Source organism: Mirounga leonina, unplaced genomic scaffold (assembly GCF_011800145.1).
Source record: "Mirounga leonina isolate KUSES-001 unplaced genomic scaffold, KU_Mleo_1.0 Mir_151, whole genome shotgun sequence".
NCBI classification, from domain to species: domain Eukaryota; kingdom Metazoa; phylum Chordata; class Mammalia; order Carnivora; family Phocidae; genus Mirounga; species Mirounga leonina.
The window spans coordinates 583,611-597,305 of NW_023270377.1; the positions used below are offsets into that span (position 1 = coordinate 583,611).

A 13,695-nucleotide genomic window follows, 5' to 3' on the forward strand; every position below is an offset into this window, starting at 1 on the left:
TCCCGCCTCAGTGCTGGCTCAGCCAATGGGATCCCACCCCAGGTTTGAACCCCGACGCGCCGGCGCAGCCTCAGCGCCTCATGGGAATTGTAGTTCGCCCGAGAGGCCATGCGCTCCTCAGCCGCAGGAGCAGCCAGCCTCACCTCCTCGGGACAGGTAATCTGAGAGCACACCGGAGGCTTCTGGAGGCGAGGTGCGGGGAAGAGACGGGGGCGGTCGGGGCCGCACGCACGGAAGCGTGGCTGCAGGGGAGCGGAGAGGAGAATCTGGGCGATGCTGGGGCACGTGGGCTCGTGGAGGGTCTCTGCGTGGGGCTGCAAAGTGCGGGCCAGTCGAGGGCGCGCCGGCCCCTCCGGGCCTCGGCGGCTGCGTCTGTGCACTGGCCGACTTGGTCCCGACGTCGCCGCGCGGACTCAGCCCGTGAGAAGGGACCGCCTCCAGTTAACGCTCAGCGCCGGGCGTCCGCGCTCGTGCCGGGGTCGGAGCCGAGGCCCGGGGCCGGGGCACCGGGGCGCCAACTCCGTCCGCAGGCGCGGGGACAGCCTGTCGGGGCCCAGGACGCCGACCCGGTCCACGGCGGGCCGCAGCCTCCGTCGGCCCCTCGACCCCGCGGGCGTGCCTGGCCGTGAGGGAGCCTCCTTGCGCCCTCCGCCTTCGAGGCCTCGGAGAGGGCAGCTGCGCGCTGCTCACCCTTCGGGACTCGGAGGCGGGAGGAAACGGAGTCGGTCAGACCTGGCGGGCGGAGGCGCCGTCTCTTTTGGTTCCTCGGAGGCGCCGTAAAGGGAGTCCGGTGCGTCCCTAGCAACCGTTTGCGCGGGCTTCCCCGCTGGCGCTCGCTGAGTCCCGCCCACGGCGCTAGTGGTTGGCTCGGAGGGCCTGTCGATCGACACGGGTTGTTCTACGATTGGCCGGTGGGCCAGAGTGAGGCTCGGCTCCCCCCGGCGCGGTGAAGCGAGTTGGCTGGGGGACCCTGGCAGGCCCCCGACGAGACACCTGCGCTCGGGAGAGCGGGCCCGGGCCCCGGGGGCTCCTGGCGTGGCCGGTGGCTGAGCCCCGGCCGAGCCCTGCGGCCCCGCGCCTCCTCCGTGCCGCTCCGGCCGGCGGTGGCCCGCGGCCGCCTGGCGACCGTTTGCGGCGCCCTGGCCGGGGGACCCGAGGGGGACCGGGCCGCCCCTCCCCTCCGGGGCCGCGCCGGGGCCTAGCCCCGCCGGCGCACCGTCCATCCCGGAGCCGGCCGCGTGCGTTTTGTTGGCGTCCCGTTGCCCGCCGTCCTGCGGGGAGGCGCGTGCGGGAGCCCCGGGAGCGCTGCGGGTTCTCTGCGGTCCCCAGCGGCCCTCCCGCGCGGGCAGGGCTGCGCACGCACTGCCGCCGGACGTCTCCACCGGGCTTTCCCATACAGGGCTGGCCTCATCCTCAGGCCCCTCTTCCCTGGTTCTTTTCCCAGACAACGCGGCGGCCTGAGCGCGGAACGGGGATGCGGCCTTGACACCCTTCGGTGCCTTCCTTTCGGCGCCTCATCACCCAGTACATCTAGGTCAGTCCTGTGCCAGATGGTCTTAATGTGTTCCCCACTCCATCTTTCTGCCACTGCTGAAATTTAAGACCTCATATTTCTTGCCTGTATTGCTGTAGCCTCCCTCCGCCCTCCCCAGACCCGTGCCCCTGCCCCTGGAGTGATCTCTGTAGACTGCGTTTCTGGTCGTGTTACTCCAAGCATAGGCCCCTTTAAAGTCGATCTTTGGGGAAAAGTCCAGACTGCCTGGGCAGGCATCGGAGGCCCCAGGAGTTAGGCCCGACTTACTCCTCCCCCAGGGTGCTGTGGGAATCTTTGTCTTTGGGTGCCTCTGTCTGCCTGAAAGTCTTCTTCACTCCCCTTTCCTGCTCAGCTCCGCTGGTGCCTCCTCCCGGAAGCCCTTGTTGACCTTTCAGGTCTGGGAAATGCCCCTTGCTTACATCCTCCATCACAGCAGCCATCATCCTAGATATTCTTTAGGATGCCCCCAGGCGAGAAACAGAAACACAGTCCCAGAGAGGCTCTGGGGGTGAGTAGTTATTGGCCCCTAAACCTGAAGTCCAGAGCAAGGCAGGTTTTAGGGTAGGTTTATCCTCAGAATGACATCCTTGCCCTCTTATGCTCTGCTGTCCACCGTGTTGGCTTCGTCCTGAGGCTGGTTCTGTTACTGGTGGTACAGCAGCGGTCGGAGCAACTGGAGCTCTTTGCTTTCTAGCTTGTGGGAGAAAGATGGTTGCTTCCAGAAGTTCACCCATAAGGGTGCCTGGGTGGCTCAGTTGGTTGGGCGACTGCCTTCGGCTCAGGTCATGATCCTGGAGTCCCTGGATCGAGTCCCACAACGGGCTCCCTGCTCAGCGGGGGGTCTGCTTCTCCCTCTGACCCTCCCCCCTCTCATGCTCTCTCTCTCTATCTCATTCTCTCTCAAATAAATAAATAAAATCTTTAAATAAAAAAAAAAAAAGAAGAAGTTCACCCATAAGCTGAGTACTTTCCCAGAAACTCCCTGCAAACCTCTCCTTGCTTCTCTTTGGTCTGAGAGGGGTCACTCATGCCTTCTGAAATCAAAACTAGCAACAGCAATAGGATCACTCTGAGACACCACCAGGTCCTCTCTGGGTTCAACGTCCTATATCTTCTGCTCAGAACAGGTACAAAAAGCCCCAGAACCCAGGAAAACTGTTCTAAAAACTTAGGGCTGACTGGCAGGAGTTTCTGGTTAGCCTTTGAATTAAACCTGTGAAAAAGGAGTGATCTAAGGTTGTATGCAGCCAGGCTCTGTGTTCTCCGAGGCCTGTGGAGCTGGAGGCGCTGGGTGGCTCTGCAGAGGTGCTGTGGGCCTCTGTTCCACGTGGCGTGGATGTGGTGTGCCACGCTAATCGGCATGTGGCCGACCACAGAGGGCACAGAAGCCACAAAGGGAAAAACGATTTGGCTTTCCTACATCCACTTGATTTGTCAGCTTTAGACGCGACTTAATCTACCTCCTCCCATGCAAGACCAAGCATTGGCCCTTACCCTCCCTTCACTTCCCTCCCTCCTCTCCCTCTTCTTGTTACTTTTACAAAGTCAACTTTTATAATACTTACAATGTATTCTAAAGAGTTTTATTAGTAAATTTACAATGTAGTCTGAAGAGTCATGTTTTTGGTTTTTTACAAATCAGAGTTCTATGACATTCACAGTGTAGTCTGAAGCTATAATCAAGTCTCTGTGCTTTGTCAGTAGGTTGGTTGTAGAAATAGAAATGAAAACATGATGTTATTTGTTTTAGAAATAATTAGTCCATTTAGATGCTTAGAGAAGGAAAGCAATACGTTCTAGTAATTTGCTATTTAATTTCTCTTTTGCTTCTTACTCTTTTGGTTCAGTATCAGCTGCTGCTGTTATGGTCCAGCCCTGGATATATACATATGTTTAGAAAACATCTCTTAACTTTTTAGTGTATGCTAGCTGATGGTTCAAAAAGATGAATGCGACATTAGTCATGAATCATAACAACGAAGTGAACTCATTTAAGCCCCCCCCCCAAATTAGGAACCGAAAGATCCTAGGCCATTGTGCGGTTCTCCATTCTGGTTTGCTGCTGAACCCTCAGAGGAACCCCCCTGCCCGAAGTTTGGGTTTTTCACATTCATGTGTACCCCTGAACAATGTATGTAGATGGGGGGGCGTTGTAAAAAGGGAATTTTACTATTGATGGTCTTTTGTAACTTGATTTTTTTCGCTTATTATATTGCTAAGATTTATCATCATTGCCTATATAGAATTTGTTTTCATTTTTATAACTCATAGTATGAATATACCAGAATTTTAAATCTGTTTTCTTATTGATGAGTGTTCAGGTTTTTTTCTTTTCTTCCTTTTTTTTTTTGCCATTGTGAGCCATGCTGCCCCGAACATTCTTGAGTGTGATTCGCTACATATGTGCAAGGATCCTATAGAATAGAAGTCTAAGAGTGGGATATACTGTCCTAGTAGGTTACTGTTGGACTTAAATTGTTTTCAGAAGAGATTATATTAATTTGTTCGAGTCCCATTAATCCACATCTCTATCAATATTTAATATTATTAGAATTGTTAAGTTTTGCTGGTTTAGTAGGTGTTAAATTGTCACAATTATGCTAATAAAGCTAATAAGCCTCTTGTTGTAGGTTTATTGTCCACTTTCTCTTCTGTGAAATTTTCGTTTCCATTTTTCCATGGAGCTGTGTGTCTTTTACTTTCTGTTTTTTTAAATTTTAAATTATTGGCCTTTTAAACTACCCTGGATATTAATTTCCTGGTTCTATATGTGGCAAATCTCTTCTTCCAACTTGGGGTTTATATCATTTTGTTTGAGGTATTTTTGGTGAACAGGCATTCTCAACTTTAATGTTAAATTTATCAATCTTATGTTATAGTTAGAGCTTTTTCTGTCTTGCTGAAGAAAACCTTCCTTGCCCAAAGTCTTACCGAAGGTCTTTCCAATTTTCTTCTAAAAGTTTAGTGTTTTACTTTCACAAGTTAAGTCTTTGGTGTCCTGGACATTGCTTTTTGCGTGCGGCGTGTTGGTCGCTCTGCTGTCACTGTTTCTTGGCTGGACATGGAGTTGCCTGGCTTCCCCCCCAGTGCCCGGAGCTGCTCCTGCAGTCAGGCGTCCAGTGTTGGCAGCCTCGTGGGTCCGGGGCTGGTCGTCTTCCGTTCCTTTGATCAGTTTGGTTATTCCTGCCTGGACACACCCACGCCACGGCTTCCTGTCGGGTTTTCACAGCTGGTAGGTGGGGTTGCCCCCCTCAGGGCCCTGGGTCTGTGGATTTGTTGCTCATTCTTACCTCTTCAAATGTTTCTTCCTCTCCCCTCTCCAGTTAGCTGTTCAGTTCTCCCCGTCTTTATCTCTTAACTTCTCTCTCATATTTCTATGTTCTTGTTTCCCTGAGTTGCATTCTGGGTTATTTATTCACAGATCTACCGATCCTCTAATTTTCTTTCCAGCCGTGACTACCTGCTTGTCTTACTCATTCATTGACATTAAAAATTAACGTTATGGCGAGAATTTACGGACAATAAAACGTGCTGATGGTCAGTACATAGTTCAGGGGGTGTTGAGATGCTTCCACAGCTGCAGGATCGTGAGCACAGTGGAGTTGGAGAGCGTTCCCATCACCCTCCAAAGCCCCTCTGTGCTCTTTCTGAGTCAGCCCCCGCCCTCCGCACCACTGGCCCTGGTCTGCGCCCGCCTGGCTTTCTGCCCCAGTGGATCAGGCCTGTCTTGGTGCGTGCTTGGCGCCGACGGAATCCTGCAGGAAGTGTTCTCTGGCCCACCTCCACGGCACTGGGGCCCATCGGGGCCATCGCTGTCTCCCTCTCCCTCCCGGGCAGATATCTCATGCAAGCACTGTGTCCTGGGCTCACTGGCAGACTGCTTTCCGGCGTGGGTGTGTGCACATCGTGTCTTCCTGCCAGTACTCTGAGTGTTCTGGCTGCTCCCCATCCTGACCGACACTCTGTGTTTCCACTCTTTGTAACTTTAGCCACCTTAGTGCTTGTATGTGACAGCTCGGGACAGTTTGACTTGCATTTCCCATGTTACGAACGGTGGTGAACATTCTTCTCACGTGCTTCTTTGTGATTTGTACGCCTTCTTTGGTGAAGTGTCTGTTGAAAACCTTTACCCTCCACCCCCTTTTAAAAAAAAATCTCTGGTTGTTAGTCTTCTTATGAATCCTTAGGATTCTCTACGTATATGATCATGTCATCTGTGAACTGAGATAGCTTTATGCTGTTCTTTCTAGTGTATGTGCCTTTTATTTCTTTTTCTTGCCTTTGTGTACTGGCTGTCCCCCCAGGATAGTGCTGAAGAGAAGAGGCTACGTGGCCTTCCTCACCCTGCCCCTGACCTTGGAAGGCAAGCATCTCTGGCTGTAGGTTCTTCATGTATGCTCTTGAGCAGGGGTAGGATGTGCTCACTTCCTAACTGTTGAGTGTGTTTTCCTGTGGAGGGGTGTTGGATTTTGTCCAACGTTTTTTTGACATCAATTGATATGGTTGTGTGATTTCCCCCCCTTTTTTTTTCCTTCTTTAGCTTGTTGATATGGTGAATTACGTTGACTGATTTCCAAATGTTAAATTAGTCTTTTGTTGCTGTGATAAACCCCACTTGGTTGTAGTGAATTCTCCTTTTTATATATTGCCTCGGTGGATTTGTTAACATCTTGTTGAGGATTTTTGTATCTCTGTTCATGAGAGTTATTGGTCTGCAGTTTCCTTTTCTAGCAATGTTTTTGTCTGGCTTTGGCATCAGGGTGATGCTGGCCTCAAACACTGGCTGGATATGCTCAGCCTGTTTTTATTCCTGGAGGAATTTGTGTAGTACTGATGTTATTTCCTTCTTAAACATTTGAGAGAATTCACCAGTGAAGCCATCTGGGCCTAGAGATCTTTGAGGGTAAGTTTAAATTACAAATTCATTTTTTTTAATGCTGAAGTTTTAAAATTTTAATTTCTAGAAAGCTGGTTTGATTCTTTGAATATGTAGTTGTTTCTGAGAAACTCTTGTTCTGCTCACTTTTGTGACTCCCATCTTTTGTGTTTTAAACATATACACAGTCATTTCTAGTATCTGATGTTCTCTTGTGTCTGAATCTGTTTGATTTTTCTGTAGACTGTCACTGAGGGGGGCTTGTTTCCTTGTCTTCGTCATTGGAAGGGAGCATATTTGGTTGGTCTTGCTCTTGGAAACCTGTATTTAGGATGCTTTGCTTCAGGGAAGATTGCTTTTGCCTGGGCCCAGGCTGCTGAGCTGGGGCCACACTTTTCCTCCTCAGGACCCCTGCCTTCTCTGAGGGGGCCCCGTCTCGTGAGGGTGACTCGCTCACAGGTCTAGCTCCAGCCCACATGCATCTTTATCTTCTTAAGCGTGTGTCTTACTCTCAGGTAGCTCAGAGATGCCACAGACCGATACCCTTGATGCACTCTAGCTGCTCTGAAATGCGAGGGCTGCTCGGTAGTTACCCAGACCATTGTATTCTCTATCTTATTTTTTTCTAGAACTTTTATCTTTCGTTTTTGAATTCACCTGGAACTAATTTTTGTACATGGCAAGTCACAGGGATGCAACTTCACCCTGGTCTAATTACGCTAATTCTTTTTAAAACTGGCAGCTCACAGCTATTCAGCATTTATGGTTTGCAGTCCCAGCTTAGGTCCTTGGGTCCTCACGAGAGTGCTGTGACATGTGCCTTATCGTTATTCACATTTTGCATAGAAGGGGGCTGAAGCTGGAAGGCCAGGGGGCTGTCCAGGGCCTCACTGTGCTGGGGAGCACTGTTCATTCCCCTTTGATCTTCACTCTGTGCCAAGCTCCTTAACAGACGCAGGTCTGTTTCTGAAGCTGATTATGTTCCATTGTCCTTTATGTTCCTCTGCTGTACCAATCTCCATTTGTGTAGGTCTTTGGCATGTTTTGATGTTAACATCCTTCCACACTGGTGATAGTGGGGCCTTCAGTTTTCTGTCTGTCTTGGGGACCCCTGCCTCACCATGCTCAGAAGCTGGCAGCTGAGGCGGGCATTGGCCAGGCCCTAACAGCTGAGGGGCCTGGGGCGTGAGCGTACTAGAAACCCCATACGGTTATCCCCATATGCAAAATTATAAATTGGGCTCACAAACTGGTAACTATGAAAGCCACTGCCCTTCTGTGCTGGTGGTGAATATTCATGATGACCTAAAGCCAGGATAGAACTGGCGGGCTGGGCCTCCTTGGAGTTCCATGCTGTGATGTGGCGTGGGAGGGTCAGCCCCCCTTTTCTTTCCATAGCAGGTCCGTCCTATGTGGGTGCCCCCGCCTGCTTATTGAAGCTTGGTCTTCTTGCAAAGGAAGCTCCTTGGCCAGTCTTTGGGCCTTTGTGTACCCACGAGGGAGCCCTGATGGGGGAAGAAGCCAGTGCGGGTCTCAGAAGTGGGTTCCACATGCTCAGAAGGTGATCGTGGAGAGGGCACCCAGGCTTGGGGTGGGCACATTGCCCTAGTCCTTTGGACTCCTCCTTCATCCAGGCTCCTGGCCCGGGCCTCCAGCACTGTCCGGAAGAAACTGTGAAGGACACATGAGATTTTTCTGTATTTTTTTCCTTAGGACTGCTTGCCAATCTACAAGTACTTAGAAACCACACAGTTAAACCACAAATCCCTGGTACCAGGCTTACCTCCAGACTCTCTGCTATGGCTTTGCATCGCTTGTTTGTCAGCAGCCCCTTGGATGGTTCTGGGTGCAGCTGGTCAGAACCCCTGGATTCAGGGAAGGCTGGGGCCACTCAGAGGCGCACAGGCCGGCGGGCCCTCGTGGCATCGGGAGCATTCTTCAGTTTGCGTGGAGCTGTAGCCTTTATGGCCTCTTCGCACCCTGTTCTGTTCTTTCCCTCTGTTTCCCTCTCTCTTCCCATCTCTTGTTCTGCATTTCTCCAAAAGAGCTTCTTTTAGCAGGACTTTGGTCACTGGCCTTGCATTGGAGGTCCTGGCCCACGTGGCAATGGGGTGCGTGGGAGCCTTTTGGGGCTGAGCTGCACTCAACCTGCCGAAGGATTAGTTGGTTAAACTGCTTTCCTACTATTGTGTTGCCGATGCTGATTGGGTCCACTTTGTTTTCTAGTTGACGGTTGCTGCCCTGGCCAGCCGGCTCCCAATGGAGGACGGAGGCTCCCCCGAGAGCCCAGCTGTGTGGACTGCCTCCGAGCCCAGCGAGTCCCTGTCCTCGGCCCACAGACACCTGAGCAGAAGGAATGGGCTTTCGAAGCTCTGCCAGAGCAGGATGGGCCTCTCCGGTAACCCCCTCCTGGGCATTGTGGGCGTCAGTGTTGAAGATGAAAATGACGAGTCACTCTAGGCTTTGATCGGGTTTTCTGTTCTCGCAGATGAGGTGCTCGGTGTGCCCTGGTGGCGATGCTGATGGCCCCCCCCCGGGCCGTCGTGCTGCTGTGGTTCTTGGGCCCAAGACTTGCCTTGCTTCAGAGTGTGTGTGAGCACGATCCTGGGCCGGGCTGCCGTGCAAGTGAAATACAGTTTGGCTGATCTAGTTCAGTAACTATTTACTGACTGCATGGCAGGCTCATGCTTTCCTCCCGCATGCAGACGAGTTTTGCGGGCTCAGCGGCAGCCAGCTTCCCAGTGCGGGAGGCGGTGCCTGGGCTGGGCCGAGATGTTGAGGCACCTGCTGCCCACTCACTCACTTGTTTCTCCAAGTCCGCTGGTGCCTCCAGAGCTCAGAGGGCTCGTTGTCTGAGGGGGTGCTTAAGGAGACAGCAGGTGCAGGCCTGCAGCTGGGTGGACCTAGAGTGTGGGGAAGTCGGTTAGGACAATGGGAAGGTCCGGAGCTGGGGGACGAGGCTGCCGGGGGAGGGAGGAGGAGGGGAACAGTCCCATAAAGGAAGAGGAGGGTTGGAACTCAGCTCACACACCAGCCTGGGAGCACAGGATGGGAGTGTTTGGAGGGGAAGAGATTCTGGGTCCTCCTGGTGAGGACCAGAGATTCTGCGGGGAGGGCTGGGCAGGTCTGTGAGGCAGGCAGCTGTCCTCAGGAGCACGGGCTTCCTGGTCTCTGCATGGGGACCAGGGGCAGAGCCAGGGTTGCGGTGCCTGTGCCATGGTGTGAGGAGGGTTGAGCTGAGCTTGGGGCGGCCAGGGAAGTGGAGGGCCAAGCAGATGGCCATGCGGTTTCCAGGCCCAGAGAACGGTCCAGGGTGGGCCTGTGAACTGAGAAGGGGAAAGGAGGGAAGAGTTGTTTTTGTCTGGATTTTGAGCTGCTGGGAGGATGGAGTTGCCATTTGCTGAGATAGGAAAGGAGAGAGGCAAGGCAGGGGTTTGTGGGGCCAGCAGCACATTCCTATGTGGAGTGTATTTGAAGCAGAGTGGGTGGGATGGAGCGGAGGGGGTGAGCCTGAGTCTGGGCTTCTGCCGTGGTGAGAGGTCGGGGAGGTGGAGGGGAGAGGGAGCCCCGCCAAGGGCAGGTGGTTTAGGAGGCAGGGAGCAAGCCCCTGGCCCAGGGCTGGGGTAGGGTGAGTGCTGAGAATTGGCAATGGGGTTGAGCATCTTGGGGCCACTGGACATGTTACTGAGAGCAGGTTTTCTGGAGGGGTGGTGAGTGAACCTGACCTGTGAATGAGGGAATGGAGGGAGGGGCCGAGTGAGCAGGCAGCTCTTGGATTTGGGCGACTTTCCAGGAATAAGTGCCGGTGGGTAGCCAGAGGGGCTGTGGGTCTGTAAGGGCAGACACAGGAAAACACCCCTTGGGTGGTGGGAAGGGACCTCAGAGAGTGTTTCCACAGAAATGCTGAGCTTGGGCCGTTGTGTCTCCTGTAGGATGTGCTCTGTGGCTGGACGGCACCCAGGGGGACTCGGGGCCATTCACACGGACACTGGAGGGTGAAGGTTGAACTCTGCACGTTGATGTGATCCTTGGATCCTTTCGCAGGCCTTGAGAGCGGGGGCTGTGTGCTTTGGTATGTTCGAGAAGCGCACTCCTGGCAGCCTTGTGAGGTCTAAAGCTCCTTTTCCTTTTCTTTCCAGAAGACAGATGGAATTCCTACTGTTTGTCGTCACTGGCTGCCCAGAACATCTGCACCAGCAAAGTGCACTGCCTGGTGCCGCCAGAGCTGCCGGAACTGCCCCGGCCCCTGGGCAGCGTGTCCTGTTGCTCCCTGCTGCAGGGCTTGTCCTCAGGATGGTCCACGCCCCTGCTCCCGACCCCTGTGTGCAACCCGAACAAGGCTGTGTTCACTGTGGACGCCACGACCACAGAGGTACTGACTCTGGCTCGTGACCCCGCGTGAGTGTGGTCCGTGCCTCCGGCCTGTAGCCTCGGACGGAGGAACCTGTGTGTGTGGAGTGCAGCTAGGGAAGCACCTGGTTCCGCCTCCGTGGCAGCAAAAGAGACCTGAATATGAATCAAAACAAACTGAATCCTCCCATCAGGGTACAGACTCAAGGACAGGGATGACCCGCGTGACTCCCCTGTGCTCACTAAGGGGTTGGCTCAACGACCATGAGAACGGGGATCCACGGTCTGAGGTGGCCGTGTGCGCACCGTGGGCATTTACAGGCAAATAACCGAAATCATTAGGTGGGCGGGGAGTGGTGCGAGTCCTCATCTCCTCCGCGTGCTCCTGGTGGTGGGGCGTGCCCACCCTGGCGGGTGACGGAAACCTGGTTTCGGTCGTGGTGCTGGCACTTCTTGTTTCCCCGTGGTTAAGACCCGGAGGTGCCCAGGGCGTCGCGGCTGTGAGCCCGCCAACCGCAGGGCGCTGGGGGGCACGGGTTAGAGCTGGAGGCGCTGTGGGTGATGCTTGTGTCCGGTCCTCTCTGCGACCCTCAGATCCTGGTTGCCAACGACAAGGCTTGCCAGCTCCTGGGGCACAGCAGCCATGACCTGATCGGCCAGAAGCTCACGCAGTTCTTCCTGAAGCCCGATTCCGACGTGGTGAAGGCCCTCAGCGAAGAGCACGTGGAGGCCGACGGCCATGCCGCTGTCGTGTCCGGCACAGTGGTGAGTGCGCCTTCCCGGGGTGTGCTGCTGGGGGCCCGCCGCAGATACGGCCGGTCACTGGTCACCATGGCCGCCGTCCTCCCTCGGTGCTGGTGTGGGGAGCAGCTGGGGTGGCGGGCAGAGCGTCCCAGGAGCGGAAGGGGGTGGCTGCAGGCCTGGCGTGAGGGGTGGCCCCGCCTGCGAGGGAGGAAGCTCGGGCGGTGGTTTGCAAACCGGCAGGATGCCGCGGCGAGTGCCCTGATCTTACTGTCTGCACCCCTGACTCTCCAGTGCTGTTTGTTTGGTGTTCGCTGGCGGGGCTGGCACGGCTGGAAAGGTCTCCCCGGGGCGTTGGGCCTCCCCGTGTGATGCATCAGCTGGGATGTTGACGGGTTAAACTGCACGTGAGATGCTGAGCCCTCAGCCCAGTCCCCGAGGGACGTGAGATGCGGTCCGCCGCTCTGTCCTGGGGACTGTCCACGCGGCTGACGATTGTGCAGAACACTGACTGCTCAGCGCGTATTGGCGTGTGTTCCCTGAAGCAGCTCACGGGCGGCTCTGCTCCCGCTCCGCTGCCCAGAAGCTGACGAGAAAACCCTCTCTTCTGAGACAGCGTCCTCTCAGACTAAGGCTCGGTGTCAGGCTCGGATGTGGGCAGGGGAGCACAGGTTGCAGGCGCCCCCGCACCGGGGCTGGGGAGGGCCGGGGCCAAGGCTGTGCGTCCCCGCAGGTAGACGTGGTGAGCCGCAGCGGGGAGAAGACCCCGGTTTCCGTGTGGATGAAGAGGGTGAGGCAGGAGCGCAGCCGCGTGGTCGTGCTGGAACCTGTGGAGCGGGTGTCCGCCTGGGTCGCTTTCCGGGGCGATGTGAGTGTGCCTTCCGCGTCCCAGCCGCGTGGGGCTGACCATGTGTCGCCTTCCCCGGCCTCAGCCGCCGCCGGGGCCCACCGTGTGCCCCTGGGGCCTGTGGAGGGTCGGCCCCGCGGCACCCCTCCCTCTCTGTGTGCCTTCGGCAAGGGGTGCAGTCTCCCTGGGCCTCGGTCTCCTCATCTGTAGAAGGGGTGTAACCGGGACCTGGGATTGTCTTAGCACGTTAGTGAGGTAGCGTGTGCTGAGCCGTCGGCATGGTGGCCGGCACGCAGGGCTCAGACGCCCCCTGGGCCTGGGCTGGCCGTGCCGGGCATCTGCAGAATGCTTCCAGAGGTCGATAATTGGGGTGCCTCCGGCGGCGGGAGAACGAGGACCTGAGGAATGTTCGTGCCCACCTCGTGCTCTCCTGCCGCAGGAGCGCTGCTAACGGTCTTGCTTTCAATCTGGAGGCTTGGCGTTCCGTGATGTTTGAAGCCGAAGTGCCAGAAGTTTTTACCGTGACGCTTAACGATGCTGGTTTTTCCTCCAAGGGAACCATAACGTCCTGTGACAGCCTGTTTGCTCTCCTGCACGGGTACGGGTCTGGGGAGGAGGCGCTCGGGCAGCACATCGCAGACCTGATCCCTTCTGTGCAGCTCCCTCCCCCCGGCGAGCCTGTCCCACAGGTAGGACCCTGCGGACCCCTGACGGCCACACCTTGCAGCTGTACCTGGGGCCATGTGGCCCCTGGAGTCTGTTTACTCGGGGACCATAGAGTCTTAGACTGGAATCCATGGCCTGGGGACACAGGCTGGTGATTCTGGCAGCAGGCGCGTCCCACGTGCACACAGTGGCACCGGGTCTGCTGCCTGCTCTCTGGGTCCCAAAGCCTTGAGCGAGGGTCAGAGCCTGTGCGGCTCTCCAACGGGCCACCGGTCTCCTCGGTCCTCCCGCTGGAGCCTGGAGCGGGGATCGCCTGCTGGGGTCGCTCTTTACTGGGAGGTCTGGGGGTCTTGAGGAGCAGGGAGAACTGGCTGAGGGCAGGATGGCAGGCAAATGGGGGGGCGGCAGCTCTGGGGACAGTGGAGGTTTGGGGTTGGTGGAGAGAGGTTCTGTTACCGACTGAATCCTCCCAGTTCCCAGGTGCCCCATTTCCTACTAGCGTGCGGCCTTCACACAAATGACCCTCATTGTGGTGAATTCCACTGATGTCACAGCCCAGTGTCCCTTGATTTTTGCCTAAAGTCCCTTCTGCTGCTGCAAGGAATCCGAGATGCTTTCGGGATGTCTGTAGGCACTCCCGGGTTGTCTGGCCGGCCGGAGGCTCGGAGCTGAGCCCTCTGA

General features: G+C 55.6%; 1 protein-coding gene across 1 annotated transcript in view; it reads left to right on the forward strand.

Moving 5' to 3' along the window:
• Window positions 1–2: 2 nt before the first annotated feature.
• PASK (PAS domain containing serine/threonine kinase) overlaps window positions 3–13,695 on the forward strand; it is a 37,690-nt gene continuing 23,997 nt past the window's right edge. The window contains 6 exon segments of the mRNA XM_035006712.1: window positions 3–156; window positions 8,637–8,808; window positions 10,550–10,782; window positions 11,355–11,525; window positions 12,235–12,369; window positions 12,903–13,037. Coding sequence (XP_034862603.1) covers window positions 109–156; window positions 8,637–8,808; window positions 10,550–10,782; window positions 11,355–11,525; window positions 12,235–12,369; window positions 12,903–13,037 — 894 coding nt within the window. The 5' untranslated portion in view covers window positions 3–108.